This window comes from Apteryx rowi, unplaced genomic scaffold (assembly GCF_003343035.1).
Source record: "Apteryx rowi isolate R43461 unplaced genomic scaffold, aptRow1 scaffold_11, whole genome shotgun sequence".
Classification (NCBI taxonomy): domain Eukaryota; kingdom Metazoa; phylum Chordata; class Aves; order Apterygiformes; family Apterygidae; genus Apteryx; species Apteryx rowi.
Window position 1 is genome coordinate 5,505,747 of NW_020447308.1, and position 12,090 is coordinate 5,517,836.

General features: G+C 57.4%; 1 protein-coding gene across 1 annotated transcript in view; it reads right to left on the reverse strand.

The window, feature by feature from the left end:
* Positions 1-310: 310 nt before the first annotated feature.
* PCSK6 (proprotein convertase subtilisin/kexin type 6) overlaps positions 311-12,090 on the reverse strand; it is a 42,570-nt gene continuing 30,790 nt past the window's right edge. Inside the window, exons 13-20 of the mRNA XM_026073564.1 lie at positions 11,828-12,007; positions 9,406-9,508; positions 7,941-8,137; positions 6,766-6,853; positions 4,296-4,399; positions 1,927-2,056; positions 839-951; positions 311-408 (exon numbers count right to left, since the gene is read on the reverse strand). Of these exons, the coding sequence (XP_025929349.1) occupies positions 311-408; positions 839-951; positions 1,927-2,056; positions 4,296-4,399; positions 6,766-6,853; positions 7,941-8,137; positions 9,406-9,508; positions 11,828-12,007 (1,013 nt within the window). The remainder of the gene's footprint in view (positions 409-838; positions 952-1,926; positions 2,057-4,295; positions 4,400-6,765; positions 6,854-7,940; positions 8,138-9,405; positions 9,509-11,827; positions 12,008-12,090) is intronic.

Sequence of the window (12,090 nt, forward strand, 5' to 3'; positions counted from 1 at the left end):
AACCAAACTTGGGAGCTTGGGCACATGGATCATGCATTGGTCCCTACTCACAAGGAGCGTTTGAGAGTGTTAATATCACCTCTGGCTTGGTGCCTTTTAGGACTTAATCTTTCAGGGTACGATCCACTCTCAGCTTAACGTATTGCTATAGAAACACACCAACAGTGATATTAAAGCTATCAAACTTACAAGCGAATGCTTGACAGCACCATGTAAACTCTCCCAAAGCTGAAAAAATAAACTTTTGTCCTAAACATTTGGCAAAACCGGGCTGGCAGTTGGTGGAAGTCCTGGATGCAGCCGCTGAACTTTACCCAGCCATAAGACATGTCTGACAGCAGAACTGCACAAACAGCTTCTTTTCACAGAGCTTGTTTGATTTCACCATCTCACAGAAAGTCTTGTCAGCTGAGAGGCCGAGGCAAGGAACAAGAGAAAATGAGAGCGGATTAACATTTTAAGTAAACAAACATTGCACGTAACAGGCTGTGCAAATCTTTCCTGTGTTTGAGCAGAGAGAACTGCAAAGAAGTCATTTTTAAAGGGCTCCTTCACATGGTTTTAATGAAGGAATAAAGAAACTTTGCAGTGAGTGGGAGAATTAGCCCCAAGTCTGAAATGTAATGAAACGCAAACGCTCGCATGCATCTGAGCAACAGGCCGATATTCAACAGCTCTGTCCGGTGACCTGCTGTGCTCACCCCAGCCAGAGCCCGGCTTGCCGCAGCCGCGCCCCAGCAAGCCCAGTAGCTTTAGGCCATGGAGGGAATCCCCAGAAACCCTCATTTTTGCAACTGGGGAATAACCGCAGTGTTGTGGTTACCCCATCACTACTTACCGTTGGTGCAGGTCTCATTTGTCACACAGGAGCCGCTGAGGAGGCTGAAGCCTTCCTTACACTTGATGCAGTTCCCGCCGGACCCTTCGCAGGCTAAGCAGTGGTCATCACACCTGGGGAGATAAATCCGGCGTTGCTCTGGAGCAGCCCAAGCCCCTGGCCTCGGGCCACCCTAAGTGGACCATCTGCCAGAAGACGCGTCTGCAGGCACTGGCAAATGTAGAGCAAACTGGTGATGTGGAAAGCAGGGAACCTGAAACTGCAAAAGTTACTGCTGCCCTGGGAAAAATGGACTCGGTGGGTCCCTGCTCAGCTCCTAGTGACAGCAGCCACATCCCCAAACTGCTCTCCTGCTGCAAGCGCGGGGGCTCAGAGGGACAAACACGTTTTCCCCCAGCAATCCCATTTAGAAGAAGGGGCTGCAAGGGGGACACGGGCCTCCCCACTGCTTGCACCTCGTCTGGCCGGAGAAAACGGCCATTGCGGAAACGGCAGCCGTTGCTGCAGGGCCATTCCTGAAACACCTGGAGAGGAAAGCCTGGCCGCTCGCTACTCCTTGCTGGAGAGCAAGCACAGGTCGGATGTGCTGGGAAAACCTTCCAGCAGGCAGGAACCGTGTGGGGTTTGTTACTACCCTGCGAACCAGCATGTTCAAAGTCACCTTTCATCCTTCACTTTCATGTTCGCTTTAATGAGGCCGACTTGCCTCCCACTCTCCACTTACAGTGCCGAGCGCCCGAGAGTGGGAGAAAATTGCTGTCTTGCAGCATCCCTCCGTCTTCGCCACGCAGCCCCTGCGCTGTGCCAAGGGATGGGCTAAACACTGCTTACACGGGCCCCGGGGGCAAACGGAGCAGGTAGCTCGCGTCCGACATGCCTCCGGGTGCCCGAACGCGTTTGATTGAAAGCTGGGATATTTGTGTAAACACTGGCGTCCTCCCACACCTTCTCCTAAGAGCCCCGGGACAGGGGTCAGCCTGTCCCACTGTAGCCCGAAGGCGTCTTGGCTGAGTGTCTCCCGTGGGGGAGAGCGCAGGTAAATCCGCGCGGGAGGGGAGCGCTGGCCCGCAGCCGGCAGGGTACCGTACCTCTTGCAGACTTTGTGGGGGAGCCCGTGGCTCTCGCCGGGGTAGAAGCCCTCGGGGCAGGCGGGGACGCAGCGCCACTCCGGCGCGGGGGCCTCTCGGGCGCAGGCCGCGCAGTCCACCTCGCCCGGCCCTGCGGGGACAGGGGAGAGGGGGGTGAGGCAGGTGGCGGCGGGGACGGTCGCCGCGGTGCACGAGCCCAGCGAGGGCCCAGCATCCCGCCCCCAGCCCGGGAAGGGACGCGGCGGCACAGCGGTGGCCCTCGGGAAGGGACTGTGGGTTTGGAAGTGCGCCGACCTCTCCGGGGGAGCAGCCGCTGCTCTGAAACACGCACAGGTTTTGCTCTCGTCCCCTGAGCCCCTCCACGGAGCGACACGGCGGCTGCGCCTGCCGTCCGCTGGGAAAAGGGACGAGATGCTAAATTCCGCTGCGGAGCGGACAGAAGAGGCAGCAGACTGGAGAGGGGCTGAGGTTGCCAGGAAAGCAGAGGTGCCTTGTCCCGATACAGTATGTGACAACTAGACGACAAACTGCAGCGATTAAAAGGGCATTTTTAGAGGCCTTCTGTGCTCTGCAATTGAGAAACGTTTATGCAGGAAAAGGAGAGAAAAGGCTAGAAAATAAATGCAGTGAAGTACATTTACACTGACTGGAATAAGAATTGGAAGGGGAGTAATTTTCTTAAGGGATTAAAAGTCAGTTCAGCTCCACACTTGCTAACAAGATCAATGAATGTTTTGGATTTAGTCCTATCCAGCCACGTATGAAAAACGAGATTCACACCACTGAACGAGAATTGTCTAGAGATCATATAATCATCAGATCGACGATGATTTTGAGGGCAGATGCAAAGATTAACAATGGAAAATAGCTGGACACTCAAAAAGCGAAAAGGACAAAACGTAAAGGGAATCCTGAGCAGCTCAGAAACTGGGCAGAAGTCAGTGTTGCCCAGAAAATCTTTTACAGAAACACAGTGATACCAGCAGGGGAAAAAGGCAGAGATATTTTTAAGCTGAAGGAGCTGTAGAAGGGAACAGCTGGAAGGACACTGCCAAGGCTGCGGTGCGTGCACGGGGGACACTTTGGCCAGCGCTGGGCAGTGCTCGCGGGAGCCGATGGCATCCCAGGACGACAGTGTGTTGGCGACAGGACAGAGCAACGCAACGCTGTCCTCACCACCCACAGCAGTGGCCAAAAGACCAGGCAGGGACCTGCGTGGGTCTGTGCGAGGCGGCTTCCTCCATCGCTTGTGCACAGCCTGTGCAACCCCGACCAGGCAGACACAAGCCAAACGCGATCTCCAGCCCTGCTGCTTTTTTTCGACGCCGCCCCTCTGCAGACCTCCCAGGCTCCTGCGCCCCTTCCCGGGGGATCTGCGCAGGGAGCTCAGACCCTGCTCCCTGGTAGCCCCAGGCCCCTCAGGTGCCGCGTTGCTCTCTGCAGGGATTCGCAGCCAGGCTGCCCGTAAAACCTGGGGCACAGCACCGGCAGCGCCCGACTTCGTTTGCCGTGATCTCTCCTGGTGCACGAAGGGACTCGGGGCAGGGAAGGTGACCAGGTGAGTGGGATGCTTCGCAGGACCCCGGAGCAGCTGCTCGCAGCCTCCCGGGAAGACGCCTGGCTGTGCGACAACTGGGGATAATGCGCATTAAGTGCCTGGCGTTTTTATACGCTGGAGAGCCATCTTTGATCATTCTGAGTGGGTTTTATAGCCTCCCCCAACCTTATTAAAGGTTCAGACAGATAAAGAAATACAGAATGGCTCTAATAAAAATGCAAAAACTCCCTCAAAACCTTTCCAATTTGAATATATTCCCACTACCTGGCAGTATGTGGAGGAGACAGGATGGCAGCAGGCTCCCAGCCTAGGGGAACTGAACCCCCCCCGCCAAATCTCCTCCAGCCTTTCCCCATGGGCAAGGTTATTAACTGGGACAAACGCATGAAAAGCAGCCCAGAGCAAAGCCCCCGCCAAGCGACGCACACTGCGGAGGCCCCGGAGCTCTTCCCCGCTGCATTTCAGGGCACTGGGGTTGCCCCCTCCTGCCTCTCCCGCACGGGCAGTCTCGGCCCTCGGGGAAGACATCTCGCCCTGTCCCAGGTTGTCACACACGCCAAGAGGCACCGGGGCTCTCCCTGGAGGGCTGCAATCGCCGCGGCAGAGCCCACGCGCCGCTGCTCTCCCTCCTCCCAGCTGCTCACTCCGCTCGCCCTTCGGCTCGGCATGGAGCTGGCGCCGCAGGCATCGGCATGCCGGCAAGCCTGGCGCCCGCAAAGCACAAGGGCTGCGGGGGGCTCTGCGCGGCAGCGTGTGCTTGCCTGCGCCGCGGGTGCCGGCAGAGGATGGGTGCCGCGGGCGGACGACGTACCTGCGCAGGCCGGGCAGCCGGCGGGGCAGCTCTCGCACCGCCGGGGCTCCCTGCTGAGGTAGGTGGCGGGCTGGCACTCGGGCACGCAGCTCTCCCCCGCCAGGCTGTCGGGAAAGCAGAGAGCACGTTTGCACCCACATACACCGATACGGCCACAAATTTAGGAGGCTTTTAATACGGCCTGCCGCGGCCGGACCTTTGGCCTGCCCCGTGGCACGGCCGCTCTCGCACGGTGCAGCGCCACGGCCGCGCTTCGCCCGTCCTGCGCCCGAGCCAGCCCCGCTGTAACTCACGCACCCCTGCACCCTTCGGCCGCCCCTGCACCCAGGTTTCGCACACGGAGCTGCAGCCGGTGGTCGGTGCAGATTTGCAGGGGGCTGTGAAGAGAGCGGGGACATTGCCCCTTGCCTGTCTGTCGTCCCCCCCCATTTCTCCCACCGCTGCCACTCAGGTCAGTGCTGTTGGCCCCAGGCGCTGCACCGCGGCCATCAACAGCCCCAAACAACCACGAAGCAAACGGAAAGACTCATCCGCTGTGAAATGGCACAGCCGCGCTGCCTGCTGCCTCCTCCCGGAGCAGAAGGCGGCTGAAAGCCAGCCAGCACTTCAAAAGAAATTATAAGTCCTGCCTGGGACCAGAGGAACTGCTGCAGGTTCTTTAATTAAACGTTCAAGAGGAAACAGAATTATTTTTTTACGCGGGCAGCCAGCCCGACTCTCCCACAGGCCTAGTGCACCATTAGGCTCTTTGGAATAAAAGGAAATTGTTTCAAGTGTGCTTCCTCCGAAGAGGCTTTTAGTAACTCGAGGGCCCCTGGCTTTTGAGGGATTAAACCACTTGGTTTTATTCACTCTCATAATGATGCGTGCGGAGACGCTGCCGCGTGGCCCCCCCCCCCCACGGCCAGCTCCACGCTGGGCTGCCACGTCCCTCGGGCAGGGGCCCGTCCCCCTGCTCTGCACCAGCACGGCTCCTGGCGCCGGCTGCGCTTCCCACGGCGGGGACCCTGCAGCCCCGGGGCTCCCTGCCACCGGAGGGAGGCTCCCGGCTTCTCCGAGCGGCAGAAACAGCAGAGCGGGAACACACTTAGCAAAGCTGCCACTGCTGGGCTGTTAGTGCTTTAACGTGACAGAGATGATTTAAAGCCCTAGCTTAAAAGGATATTGGACAATAAAAAGGAAGCATCGTATGGATTGTGTCTGAGAAGTGCCTCCACTTTTACTCTTCTGAGGGAGTAGATAATCCTTTGGCAGCAGCGATTGCCTCCCCTGCAAGAACCCTGTCATTACCCAGTCACTCCGGCTCACTTACAGCCTTTGAGCAAAGCCCAGTGCTCCTGGATTTTACTTTCCATGTTCACCCGTGGGGGGAAAAGAGCTTCCTGCGCCGGGCGCAGCCCTGCCTGTCCCGCAGCCTGCGTGATGCTGTCTGCTGCTCACAGGTGTTGCTGGGCCCTGCGCCCGCAAAGGCACGGATGGAAAGCCATGCGCGCACCCTATCTTCTCGGGGAGCAGGGCAGAAAGATGCTCTTGTGCTGGAAAGAGCGTGCCCCCGCTAGCTATGCTTGACCAGCTAGCGCTAGCGCGACTGAACTGGCGTGTCTGGTAAAATTTTACTAGGGAGACATGGCCCTAAGCAAAGGGCTTCTGCATTTGCAGCAAGCATTTTCAATCTACCTGGAATAGTTATTTATAGGCTTACAGGATTATAGGAGGATTTTTTTTTTTATATACCCTTTTTAGATGCCCTTGCTCCTGCCTTACAAGCAACTTCAGTGAAAGGAGAGTAAATCATCAGCGCTAGGGACTGTCAAGAAGTTGAGAAGATGCAGCAATTCTAGGGCGACACGGGGGTTTGCTGCTCAGCCCCCCCGGGGCCTCAGCAGGGCAGGATGCGTCGCACCGGCGAGGCCAGGCACGCGGGGAGAGGGAGCCGGCTGCACGCGGGCTGCTTAGCCACAGAGGGGGCATCACCCCAGGAGCCCATTTTCAGCAGTGAGTGACTGCCCTGGGGGCCCGGACGCCTGCTCAGGCCGGCTGCATGTCGCTGTGGGGCCAGGAGCTGCTCTGCTCACAGGACGCTGAATTCGGAAGGACGTTTCCATGCAATTTCAGCGGGTGTTGCATCAAGCTGACGCGCTAGGGAATTGCTACCTCTCTTTCCGTTGGGATTTTAGCAAAGGCTGTCTTTGACCACAGCACAGCACCTGCCACAGTGGCAAGCACTGTAGAAAAGGAAATGAAATTTAGACTGTGCTTTTTGGCTAAGAGAGGGACATGGGGTGCTACCTTTAAATTCCCAAACCTCTAGCACTTTGTGTCCCAGCTGTCACACTACTGAAGCAGGATCTAGATCTTGAACTAATTCATCCTCTAACTTCCCATCATGGGCAGGCTCCTCATAAGTCTTCCAAATATAAAATAGATACAAATGCTGAAGGTATAAGCTTGCTCTGTGCTGGTATTTTACCTGAATCCATCTTTGCATGCAGTACATTTATCTGGTTCGCCGACACATTTTTTACAGCTTTGATGACATTTAAGACAGCGTTTCTGACCTTTCAAAAAACAAAGAGAGTCGGTGAGAATAAAATCTGGACAGTGATTTGCAAGTGGCAGTCACAGCCACAAAGCCACGTGCAGTGCTGCAATCCAGCATGGTTTTAGCAGCAGCTAATCGGGGAGGAGATGCACGTCCTCCGCCCACCCGCATGAGCCCCTGCTAGTGCAGATGACCTCCAAGTGCCTTTTCAGACCATAGGAATATTCAAAAGAGGATAGAGTGAATATTTATGTGACTACAGCAGGCTGGCTCGGACTGGCAACGTGCTTCAGAGTCAAAAGGATGTTTCTTTTCCCAGGTGCCAGGTTTGCCCCTTGCTGCCCGAAGGCAACGAACGCAGGAGCAACCGCTAATGTGGGCGAGATTTCACCCTTCAGGAGGGCTCCATCCAGCTTTCACTAAAGCTGAAAGGAGCCTTTAGCAGGAGCTGGATCGAGCCCTTGAACCCTCATATGGGCAAAACCTCTTTGAATCCTGCTCTGTTGCTTCCAGAGGTGCACCCGACAGAGGGATGCGGGAGAAGCAGCATTTCTGTTCCTGCCCATAGCTGGCTATGCTGAAACCCACTTCTGTAATAGTCTGAGCAGGCGGCTCTTCTGTGTTTACTGCCTGCAGCCACAGAAGAGCACGGGGACGAAAGGAGGTGCAGGAGGGGAGGAACCACCCTTCTCTTGACAAAAAAATGTGTCCACTTTGTACAGTGCAGAAACGCCTTCCCAAATTTCCTCTCTGTACTTTAGGCAGCATGTGGTATTTGTGTCCTGTGGCTGTGGGATGATCTATGGCAAAATACCTTAACTGGCTCTTACTGGCATTACCTACTAGGAAGAAATGCATTTACAAGCAGCTATGATTATTAATAACAGCTTCCCCTGACTAACAGCTGTTTGCCAGCTTTGAATGCCTCTGCTTTGTACCATCCCCTGCACACCAAGAGTTTTTCCTCCTCCACATGCAGGTCTGGGTGTATTTCTAAGCCAGAACCCAGAAATGGAGGTGGCTTCTTCCATCCGTATCACTTAAAATAGAAGTAAATCCTGCACATTCTCATGCTACAGTTTACAAGTGATACAGGTCCTTACGTTCCTCAGGGTAAAATCCCGGCGGGCACAGCACCACGCACGTGTTCATTTCCTGGTGATGATAGAGGCTCCGCTTGCACGCCGTGCACTGGTTTGGGCCTCTCCCGAAGCACCTCTCACATCCTTTATAGCACCTCCGGCACCTTCTTGCGCCTTTGTCACCAAAAAACCCTGACGGGCACGAGCTCACACACATCCTGCAGGAAGGAACCGAGAGAACGGTAAGACCCCTGTGCTTGGTCAGACAGGCAATGTCCTGCAACCAGGCAAAGCCATGGGAGACGAGTGCAGAGCAAAGGCAGGCGGCACAGGGTGCCTTATGCCGTGCGTAGGTCCTGACAGAGCTCCCATGTCTGCCTGTCTGTCTTGCACCCATCTGTCCTGCTCACTGGGAGGGATCGCAGGCAGCGCTATGCTCGTACAGCCCCAGGCGCGGGGAAGGAGGTTGGTCGGGGCATGGGGCAGAGCTCATTTTCAAAATGTACAGTGTATTCTCAGCTCATTAGGTCTGGCGTTTAGTCACCATGCTTGGTATTTACTGAAAATAAATCTTGTTTATGCAAATGTCCCTAAATTCTCCTGGCTGACAGCAGCAGGGCCGTGCTTGCTGCACGGCAGTTATCCCGGCGGCCAGGTTCCCCTCCACCTCATCACTTACAGAATTAGTACCTCATTCAGAAAGTCTTCCAGCCTTAACAGCAATTTTGTCTTGTTTACTTCTTATTTACTTATTACTTCTTGTTTACTTCTTAAGATTTAAGTTGTCTTGAATTTGTGGCTCTGTAATAAACAGCAGGAGACTCGACTCTCCAGCTAGCTGCACGCTACCACCAACTGCTTCAGCAAGATTAGGGGTAAGCTTTCCCCATGACAGCCAAAGAGATTTAGGACCCTAAAGCTGCGTTTCAGAAGTCGTTTGGCACCTCAGCAATCTGTCCCTTGGGCTCCTGAGCCCATCGGTGACTCCTGACGGCAAAGCCAATGCTCCTGGAAACATTTTTCCCCAAAAGACTTACATTCCTAAGGTTCTCCAGAGACCTCTAGCTCTATTTGCCCCATACCATTGTATCCCAGTTGATGGCAAAAATCCCCATACCTTCTCCTATCTCTTCCCTCTACTTTCTATCTCATACACTGTCTTCTCCACTGAAACATCTAAGCCCCACGTTGTTGTGTGACCCCTGGTGAAAGGTAGCCCAGGGAGCAAGGGCAGGAGGACTCGAGGCCTCTGCTCTGCATGTGCATCTCGGCACCCTGCTAGCCCTTTGCTGCGGCACGTTTGCCCCTCGCACCGGTGCTAGTCCACGGGGACCGGACTGAGAGCCGTCCATCAGCCTTGCGCAGCCTCTAGCTTTAAGGTGCCACAAGTGCTCCCGCACACCCATCATGTGGGGTCAGCTTTCAATCTGAGCAGCACGCGAGGAACCTGTAGCATGCAGAGGAATAACGCGAAGGAGCCCGTTACCTGCCGCTTTTCACACTCCCAAGGCTGTAGTGGATGCAGTTCAAGCACTGGTCGGCGTTGGGACCATCGCATCCCTGGTCGCCACACTCAGGATGGCACAGACCTTCAAGAGAGGAGAGATTTCTGCTGAATGAGCTCTTCCAAGCTCTTCTGGTTTGGGCCTTGGTACAAAAGACCGTTTTAGTGCCTCTGGCTCGAAAGGGAGAGGAAGAGCGTTTGCCCATGCCCCCGAGCCGGCCGGCTGCCAGGATGCTCACAGCCCAGCCTCCGAGGCTGCCCTTTCCTGGCCACACTCCCTCCCCGTCACCGCACCGGGTTCCCCAACCTAGGGAGAGGGCAGGGAGCCCAGGCGCCTTTGCCTGCCCCCCTGCCTGCCTGCAGCCCCGGGCGGGCGGCCCACAGCCCGCGGCCCACCGCAGCCGTACCGCTCCCCTCTGGGCCGCTCGCCTCCCCCGCTCGTTTTATCCTCCTCCGCAAACATCCCGCGCTGCCTTCCTTCAGCTCACCCCCCCCCGGGGCAAACACACACATGCACACACGTGGGGGCAGCGCTGAAAGAGAGAACGGTGCCTTTGAAGCGATGTCTCAAGGGGAAAGCCGCGGCCGGGAAGGACCCCACACGTGTGTTCTGTTCCCGTTAAGGGATGCTGCGGCCGTGGGCGAGCGCGCGGATGCCCCGAGCGCTCCTGTGCTTGCACGGCATCCCCCGCTGCCGCCGCCGTCCGCAGGGTCGGCACTGCCTGGCCGCAGCGGCACGGTCAACCTTGGCAGGGACAACCTCGCCCCAGACGTGCCGGGCTCAGGCTGGGCCCGCAATGGCATCAGGGTCAGCCTGCGTGGAGAGGGCTGGCCCTTAGGAAAGGCGGCAGGACGGAGGAGGGATGTACCCCCCTTCGGAGGAACGGGGCCGCGGTGGTGGAAAGCCCAGGCAGACGTGTCGTGGGAGCTTGCTCTGTCCCCCCGCAGCAAGGGGACATCGGAGGGAAGGGGCAAGCAGCTTGCAAGCAGGAAACCCGGAGGCACCAGGGCCTGCCAGAAATGTCTTCTGCAAGAAAAGGAGGGCTGCAATAACCCCCCCGCCAGCTGCTCCCCCTTAGCGACATCCTCGCGATGACAGCCTGCCGCCGCGCACTGAGCGAGACGGATGAAACCTTTGCCTCGGGAAAGCCAAAGGCAAAGTCCTCACACAGGTGAGGATTTTGGCCGCTGTTTTCTGGCTCTGCCTGTGGTTGGTCCCGTCCTCCTCATCCTCATTCAGCCCTGGCACTGGCCCCTGCCGACTGCTCCAGGACTTTCCCCACATCCAGCCTGGTGCTGTGCGAGGAGCTGGCCTCCCCGGCATCCCGCCGGGCTCCTGCTGGTGCGGCCGCGGGCGGCTTTGCAGCCGGCCCCGGAGCTTCCCTCACCTCCCCGCATCCGGTGGGGGAGGTAGGCACAGGATCTTTTTTTACTCCCCAGACATCTTCACCGCCAATTTGTGGTAGGAGCGCCGGAACGGGCTGTTTTGCTAACTTCTAATTTCACCGCTTGCCGCGGTCCCTCCGGCAGCAGGCAGCGCGGGGGCTGGCAGCGCCGGACGCGGCTGGCTTTGCTCTGCGCTCTGGCGCGCTCGTCCCAAATCCTGCCTCCGCTCTCCTGCCGTGCACACCGCGGCAGAGGGGAGGAGAGCCGGAGCGCTGGATCAGGCCTTCCTGCTCTCCTACCCTGTGCCGTTTAACCACTCGCAGCCTGACACCTGGCTCCTGTTAAACACCCCGCATCCGGACAGAAACTTGGCCAATGGGCCTGGGAAGAGCAACCAGGATGCCCAGCCGCAGAGAGACCCGGAGTGGCGGATTCAGGACCATGACACGGTGCCTGCAGGACCGCAGGATTTCGCTGTGCTGTGCCTGGGCTTGCTCCGTCTCCCAGTGCTGGGATGGGGAGGTCACCGGCTTCCTCCTCTCGCCCGGTGCGAGAGTGACCGTGACCCGGGTGCTGCGCTGAGCCAGCGCGTGGCAAAGCGCCGAGCAGGCAGGCGTCCTGGCTCGGCGCCGCCATCCCCCCGGCCCAGCTGAGATTTGGGCTGCCACTCAGCACTGAGAAAGATGGTGTAGGAAGGCGCCGCGGAGCACTGCAGGGCAGCAGGGAGCACTTTTGTGTCCCAAGAGCTGGCGCGTCCGTCCTCCGCGAATCCTCTACCACGCTTCAAACTGCCCACAGCCTGTAGCTTGTCAAAACCTACCTAGCTGCACATTAATACTTGTTCCCGCTCACCATAATTTATAAGACCACAGGAAAAACCACACTGACTTTCCTTCCCTGTCCCCAGAGCGGCCCTGAGTTTTTCCTGGATTGCATTTCCCCAGCTCACGACGGTCTCCACAGCAGGGCACCCCTGTGCTGCAGGAAGCACCGGCCCCACCGGCCCTTCGGCACTTACCTGTATACTCCTCCTCCTCCTCCACAATCTCCACCTGGCTCTGGAGGAGGGCGGCCTTCGACGGCTCCATCTCCGAGGCCGAGATCTCGAGCATCCTCGAGCGGGAGTGGTGGGAACTGAGCGTGTTGTAGGGGTGCTCGGCCGTGCCGTAGAAAAGGAGGCTCCATTCCTTCAGCTTCCCTGCGGTAGACACAAAGTCACGAGAAACCTGCCATGCGTCTCCCTGCTGCTCGCAGCTCCCCGGAGCAAGGATGCCTCTTCCT